Source organism: Rissa tridactyla, chromosome 19 (assembly GCF_028500815.1).
Source record: "Rissa tridactyla isolate bRisTri1 chromosome 19, bRisTri1.patW.cur.20221130, whole genome shotgun sequence".
In the NCBI taxonomy this organism is placed as follows: domain Eukaryota; kingdom Metazoa; phylum Chordata; class Aves; order Charadriiformes; family Laridae; genus Rissa; species Rissa tridactyla.
The window spans coordinates 3,293,122-3,300,833 of record NC_071484.1 but is presented as its reverse complement, the minus strand read 5'-3'; the positions used below and the strand labels follow the sequence as shown (position 1 = coordinate 3,300,833).

The 7,712-nt window shown below is 58.4% G+C and overlaps 1 protein-coding gene across 1 annotated transcript; it reads right to left on the bottom strand.

The window, feature by feature from the left end:
• Positions 1–852: 852 nt before the first annotated feature.
• On the bottom strand, positions 853–4,989 carry LOC128919509 (1-acyl-sn-glycerol-3-phosphate acyltransferase alpha-like). Its single transcript, XM_054224805.1, has 6 exons — positions 4,805–4,989; positions 2,294–2,427; positions 1,832–2,007; positions 1,605–1,700; positions 1,291–1,363; positions 853–1,094 (listed from the first exon to the last, which is right to left on the bottom strand). Exons 1-6 carry the CDS (start codon positions 4,987–4,989, stop codon positions 853–855), a joined length of 906 nt encoding a protein of 301 aa, XP_054080780.1.
• Between the last annotated feature and the right edge of the window lie 2,723 nt (positions 4,990–7,712).

Below are 7,712 nucleotides of genomic sequence, written 5' to 3'. Positions count from 1 at the left end.
GCCCTCTGAGGTTTCTGGGCTTTATTGGTGCTCCTTCTGCACACTTACTGCTTGTCCCTATGGCAGGGAGAGGTCCACGCTGGCATAACTCACACCATCCAGCACTATACCCCATGGAGAAGCTGTGGTGTCCATATTGATGCTCTACACGCAGCAATCCGTGCATCCCACATGGCCATAAGGAGATGGATCCCCATCCCCACGCTCCCCTCGGCACCCAAGGCTCAGGCAAGACGCCATACACACACACACACGCGATACTAGGTATGGACCCTTTAGTCTCGCACCCTCATCTCATAGTTCAGCATCAAGGATGCTCTTCCCACGCGGCAATATCCCCTGGACCTCCTGCCACCCCCCCGGCCCCAGCCACACGCTGTGCTCTGGACCCCTCCCCAGAGGTGGCTGCATCTGAGCAGCATTGCCAGCTTGCAGGAGCCTCTGGAAGAAGGAACCCAGCAAGTCTGTGGGTGAACCCCGCTGCGAGTCACGTTGTCAGGGGTGGAAAATGGTGTGGTGAAGCCCCAGCCCAGCCTGGCACCTCTCTCCCCTCACCCCGAGCGCAGGCAGGAGCCATCCTGCCGGGCAGAGCTGGCAGACCGGGTTTGATACCCCGGGGCCAAACACAGCGCCAAGTTTGGGGGAGACGGGCAATGCCCCAGGGGAGGGGACGCACAGTCATAGCGAGGGGTTTCTGGGGGCACCTTGCACTGATTTCAGGCTGCTGCCCAGTCCCTGTCCCTCTGCTTCCCCTTGCCGAGGCAGTGGCAGGTCTGCTGGACATATCTGCAGGGGACAGGGTAGACCAGCCTCTGGCTGTGCCACCTCCTTAATGTCCCCGAGGGTTTCTGCCTAATATCTGGTCCCGGTTTTGTCCCCCTCACGCTCCAGGCTGCCCGTCCCCCTGCCAGCACCGGCCCCAGGGCAGCGCGGGAGCGGAGGCTGCTCAGCGCCCTGGTCCCCACGGTGATTTGTAGACATCTCAGCAAGGGCATCAGCCATGGTCTGGCGGACAGTCTCTGTCAGTTCAGGGACATCCTTTGGGCTCAGGCCCTGAGTTTCTACCTTGGGGAGGACTCGGATGGTGCACGTCCCTGGAGAGAGAAGGGAAAGGCCGGGGAGGCTGTTAGAGGAACCCACCAAGAACCAGGTCCTCCCACCAGCATCCTCCACCACCAGCTGCCCCCCCACACCTCAGTGTCCCACAAAGGGACCCCCCCAAGCCCTACGTGCTTCATCCCCCCCACCAGCCCTGCCTTCTGGCAACGGGGCTTTTTGTCCATCGCTTACCAGAGGTGAATTTCTTATCTTTGGAGCTGAAGAATTCCCGGTATGGGGAGATCACGATGGGGAAAATGGGAACCTGTAGGAGATGGAGGGTCAGGGGTATCCTCCTTACAGACCCCCTCGCATGTGGGACTTCAGCTCCTGCCATGCCCCAGGCTTCAGCAGGTCCCCATTTCCTCCCTGGGTCCTGCACAGCAGGGTGTGTGTCCCTGGGGACTGCAGACACCAAAAGACCCTAATGTCCCCCATACCACTGCCCCAGGGTGCCCACCCACCCAACTCCATCAAGGGCAAGGGGAGGGGAAGGACAGCCTTACCTGAGCCTGCACGGCCAAGTGGAAAGCCCCGCGCTTGAAGGGCAGCATGGATTTGTCCTGGTTCCTGGTGCCTTCAGGGAAAATCAACACTCGGAGCTACATGGGACAGGGAGAGACGTGAGCATGGACCCTGACCAGAGCGCCCTGGGACCTGCTGTCAGTCCCCTTGCCCCATCGGTGTTTGCTCCCTGACTCCCCCCAGCTGCCAGCCCCCCACCCCCCCTCACTTTTTCACGCTGCATGGTCCTGGCCGTCTGGGAGATGACGTTGATTGCATCTTCTCTTTTGTGGCGGTCGATGAAGATCATGCCGCTGAGCCAGCAGGCCCACCCCACGGTACCCATGTACAGGAGCTCCTTCTTGACGATGGGCACACAGTGGTCGGGAATGATCTCCACTATGCCTGGAGGATGGGTGGGAGAGGAAAGGATCCGTCCCTGACCAATGGCACTCAGAACCAACCAGCCCTGGTGCTGTAGTGACCTGGCATCATCTTCCATTGTCCCAGCATACCCATAGCCCTGAGCTCCTGTCCCACCAGCTCTTCTGGCCCGCCCCTTCCACGCTGCCCTGTACAAATCCTGGTGCTGACCTCGCTGGGAACCCCCAGGGCGAGCCTGGTCCACCCCTGCAGCACCCCAAAGGCTGCCCGCCCATGCAGATGAGCCCCCCCTCTCTCTTGCACATACCTAGGAGGTCAAGGGAAGCTTGGTGGTTGCAAACTATCACATAGGGCCCCTTGATGTTCAGATGCTCAGAGCCCCACACCTGTATCTTGATGCCATAGAAGTATTTGAGGGGCCGGATCGCAGCACGCAGGAGCCTAGGGCAGAGGAACACACGCAGGGAGCAGATCGACACAGCCCTTCACAATCACTCAGGGAGCAAGGGGCGAGATTGGCCAGGCCAGACCTGCTCTACATGAGCAAATAGTGGGTCCCAAGGTGGATCTGCCTTCAGTCTCAGCGATGCTTTGCTTTTCTAAAGCGCATTTGTAGTCTGCACAGCTCAGAGCTAACCCTGTAACCATCCCCAGGGTGGGACCAGCTGCTGCCTTAGTAGTAGAAAGTCTGTATTGGAGCTGCTGCTGAAGAAGAGCAGCCGGTGCAAGCTGGTGGGAGGAAAAAAAACCCCAAACCACAGGCTTTTTGATGTCTAGGGATGATGGGGAAGCAAGACGAGAAAGGATGGGATGCCTGCCTGCAGCCAAGGTGCAAATCATCATATCCCAATGAGGAGAACTACCTCTGGCCAGGTAAGCATCACTCGTAGGCTCACAAACACACACACACACACAAAGCTGGATCTGGGTGTGCAGGCTGGAAACCCAGACACCAGAATCACAGTCTGGATCGCAGCCGAGAGGTGCTGAGCACTGAAGATGGACATGCAGAGGAACAGTCTTGAGACAGACAGGGGTCTACAAGGCTGCAGGCGTCTCCAAGGGACTGTCCCTGCAGAGCAGGCAAAGGGCAGGACGGCAGGCACCAAGCTCCATGCTGCAGGGGGAGGGGGAAGAGAGCGGGGAAGGGAAAACCAACTCAGCTTCATTCGCTAGAGGAAATCACAAAGAATAGCTTCACCAGACCTGCAGTGTTGGGAAGAGATGGAGGTTTCGTCTGTGCGGATGGAAGGGGGAAGAAGGAAGAGCGGCGTCACCATCCAGGAAGGGTTGGACAGGAAGGGTGACATTAGGATGGCGGTATGATGAAGGGTGATGCTCAGTATGAGAATAATGAGAGGAATGGAGGGAGGATGGAGCAACAGGGATTGCAGCACCCACAGTGCAGATAAAAAGCCGGAATGCTTTCGGTGTTGAAATGGGCCACGCTCAAACCCACAGCGTGAGGAGCACCCATGCCAGGGTCCACACGCCTGGCAGCCATTGGTCCCAGGGAGCCCACAGGGGACAGGGCAGGGGACAGGGCACCAGGTAGGGATGAGGAGCACTTTGGGAGGAGGCAGCAGAGGCAGGCACAGAGGGAGAAGGAGGCACGATGCTTAGAGGCCCTGTTGCATCAGAAGGCCACCACATCCCTTGGGAGACGAAGGCTCAGAGGTCCTTGTGTCTGCAGAGAAGCAAAACACTTGTGGCAATGGCCCAAAGCCAGGGCTAATGACAGGAACATGCTCCAAGCCCGAGGCTTTGGGATTTGGAGGCTGAGGAAGAGATGGGACCGGCAGGCATGCTGCGGGGGCAGAGGACGGCTGCGAGGTGTCGGTGGGATGCGATAAGGCAGCGTGAGTCACCTTATTTCCACAAAGGGTATTTCCACTAAGCCGGAAGCGTTTGCACCAGGGCTCGCAGCACCTCCGGATGCGTGCGTGTGCGCGCAGCATTTCTGCACAGAAAGGACGAGGGAGAGAGGCTGCACCACGGCCTGATAACATCAAACCTCTGACCACACTCCTACCGAGGGCCCGAAATCCATCAGCGGAAATATGTGGTGGCTCGAGCTCAGCAAACACCACAGGCTCAGACATTTTTCACTCTGACATAATTACATCCCTTGCGGTATGCTATCATGCCCAGGAATCCAGCAACAGGATTGCAACACCCTTGAAAGCAACCAGACCTTCCTCTCGTGTTGCACAGCGATGTTATCTCGGCTGCCACCACCCCTGAGCAAGCTGACAGCACCAGTGCATGACTCGCCGGGACGTGACTGTGCCAGGCCCGACAGCTGATGGCATCAAGACATCCCCAAATCCCTCTGCCAAAGCGCAATCCCCGCTGAGCAAGACCTGGTTGCACCGCCACGGAGACTGCAATGGGTGTGCATTGCCATCCTGCTTATGATCGTACCTCCAACCTTTGCCAAAACCCCCCTATTGCCCACCCGACTGATGACCCCAACATTGTGATGGCCAAGGATGATCCCTTTCATGCCACATCCTCCAGAGACCACTAGTCCCGACCCAGCTGGCCATCTCCATTATGGCGTAACCCTCCCTGGGCATGGCCAGCACCTTTTCACCACCATCACCACCTTTCCAAGATGCAGAGGCATCCTTCGTTGCCACATGGACATGACCACAACCTTTTCTGTGGCCCCAGGGCTCAACCACCAGCCATAAGACGGCTGTGGGTATGCCCAGAGCAGGAGAGAGCGTGTGTCCACAAGACCACATGAGCTTCTCCACCACAGTCAAGCCCCAGCCATCTCCACATCAGAAGTACATCCCCAGGCCGTACTCACTTCATGTTCTCCACAGAGCGTCCCCAAAGAGCCGCAAAGGGGGACAGGAGGGTGGAGACGGCCACAATCCAGCAGTTGAAGAAGGCCACCTTGCAGAAGTAGTGGAAGGTGGCATTGTACCGGTAAAGCAGCAGGGCTGCCAAGGGGAGGAGGAGCAGCAGCCCGTGGAGCAGGACCACCTCCATCCCGCTGCCCCGGCGGCAGGATGCTGTGGAGCTCAGCCCGTGTCACCGGGAGCAGGGCGAGTGGAGCCAGGGATGCCGAGGATCGTGGCAGGTGACTCAGGTGTATCAGCAGAGAAGCGCGTGGGCGTTTGGGGCTGGTCCAGGGGAAGGTGCTGTGCGTATCTCACCCTGTTGAGGATGGACTGGCTCAGACAGGAGTCAGACTACCCCACCAAGGGTGGAGAGTGGTGGTGAGTCAACGGCGGGGACCCCAGCTCATCAAAGGTGTCACCGCTGATAAGTGCCCTCCTGGGCTGTTAAAAGTGTCTCTGACTTGATGCAATCTAAAGTGTCCATTCTCTGGGCACCTCTCCTGGCCACAGGGAGGTGTGGGAAAGGGGGATCTCAGCTGGTGGGACAGCGGGAGCTGGTTCTGGTCCCTGCCCACCACCCCAGCGAAGTTTAGCACCGTTCCCTGTTGGCCTCATGGCTAATCCCCACACCTCACCCTGCAGAGTACCAGATTATTGGAAGGTATCTCCCTCCCAGCGTCTGCAGCAGGCAAATGGTGCCAGGGCTCCCCGTCTCCCTGCTCCCCCCAGTCTGGGCTGCAGGAGCTCCTCTGTCCTTCCCCTCTCAAGGTCCAGCATCTGGCACCGAGGTCCAGGTGATCCCACAGTGGTCTGCGCCCTGCCACCACCCCCTGCTCCCACCCCAAGCTGAAGGAGATGCCAGCCCTCGCCCCACTTGGCAGCCAGGGGCCACATTGCGTTAGGTGTTTACCTAGGTGTAATTAAGACGCACAGGGCTGTAATTAGCCTCTCCTTCCGCTCTGTTTCTTTCACACTGGGCACACAGAATCCAAGCCAACTCTGGGTTGCCACGTGGAAACTTGCTGTTAAAAAGCAAGCGCTCGTCATTGAGGAGGTAACTCTGGCCTGGTCTCAGCCACCAGCAACATCTCCCAGCCTGGCTGTTCCGTGTCCCAAGCCCTGCCAGGAACATCCAAATGCTGCTGCTCAGCCCCATCGATTCCTCTCTGCCCCTCGGGGAGGGAGCCTGCGAGCAGAGAGCTCCGCTTGTGCCTTCCCGTAACAACCCGACCAGGGCTCTGGGGCAAACAGTCCCATCGCACCACACTGGGGAGGGACATCACATCACCCAGCAGCCCTGTCCCTCGTCTGACACAACCTACCTTCAGCAAAACCACTCTGCGTCTCCTCTGCTCCGTTCCCCTCCATGCCCATGGCTGCTCTTTCCACCCACACCTTCTCCCTGTCCCTGCCAACGTGGGTGCGAGCAGATGCCGGTGGGCTCCTGGCCGTGCGATGCTCTCCGTGCTGCCAGCTGAAGGGTGCCCCAGTTCAACCAGCGTGACCCAGAGAGAGCTCCAGGGTTTACTTCCACCATGGGTGTTGCAATCCCCATTGCTTCATCCTCCCCTTCCTCTCATTATCCTCATATTCAAGCTAAAATTGGGACATATCTTGAGCCCAGCCTTCCTGTCCACCCCATCCCCAGGTGACTCCTCTCCTCCTTCTTCCCTTTCTGTCTATACAGATGTGGAAACCTTTGTGCACCAGCCTGGTTTCCCATCGAACTCAGCTTTGCTTTTGGATCGTCTCCTTCCCTTTGCTCTTACTGCTCTGCCCAGCCAGTCTCGCAGCCTGCCAGGGTGCTCCCAGCTGGAGGAGATGTGTCTTCATGCTGCAACCCAACGTGACTCTTTTGCTCCACACCTGGGAAGCTTCTCCTCCAGCTTCAGCAGGAGCCAGGAGGAGCTTAGCTGGAGGGGCAGATCTGCCTGTGCCAGAGCACAGCTCAGTCCTGGGCTTGGAGAAGATAAACCCTGCTTTCCGTAGGGAGCCCAGAAGAAAGTCAGGGCAATCCTCATGCCCAGTTGGGGCAAAAGGAGGGGCTTTAAGGTGCAACTGCCTGAGCGCCATCTCCCTGCTTACTCTGAGCTCCAGGTGACCACCAGCCCTGAGGTCTCCTGCTAAGAGCTCTGCTCTTAAGGCAAAGCCTCCTGACAACTGGCCTGGAACCCCACTGGGGTCAGAGCAGGGCTGTCACCCCTAAGTGGCATTGTGGAAGGTAGCAGAGGCGGGGGGCAGCTTCCAGCACCCAAAAATGCATCTGCCCCCACTTCCCGATGGGCAGAGGGGACACTGAATCCTGAGGAACTCCATGATCACCCCTTTTCACACCCACACACCCCTCCTCACCCCCACAGCTTGGAGGGATCCCTGCATTCAGGCACGGCGCCAGCAGTCTGTGTAATTACAGATGCTTAATTAGTGACAGCAGGGCACTTCCTTAACAAAGCAAATTAATTACAGGCAATGTGCTGCATTGAGATCTGAAGGCACTAATGAAGAGCAGGACCACCTGGGCTGGCATCACCTGCCTCCTCCCACCCATGGGGAGGTGGCTCAGCTCCTGCCGCAGAGTCCTCAGGGCTTGGAAGAGACGCGTTGTCCAGCCAGGATTGGGATGTCACCACCCATCTGCTGGGGATGAGCCCCGTGCAGAGCATGGAGATAAAGACTGTCCCTGTTTGGGGTCATGCTGTCACCTGGCTTTTGGTGACAGGCTTCATGACACCCTCTGCCTTCGGGGGTGGCTTGCGGGGAGGAAGCCCCGAAACGAGGTGTATCATGGAGCACCCATGCTCAGAACCTGCAGGATCTTCTGGGGTTGAGGGCTGGGACGTGCAGGAGAAACCACCTTGGGATGGATGGAGC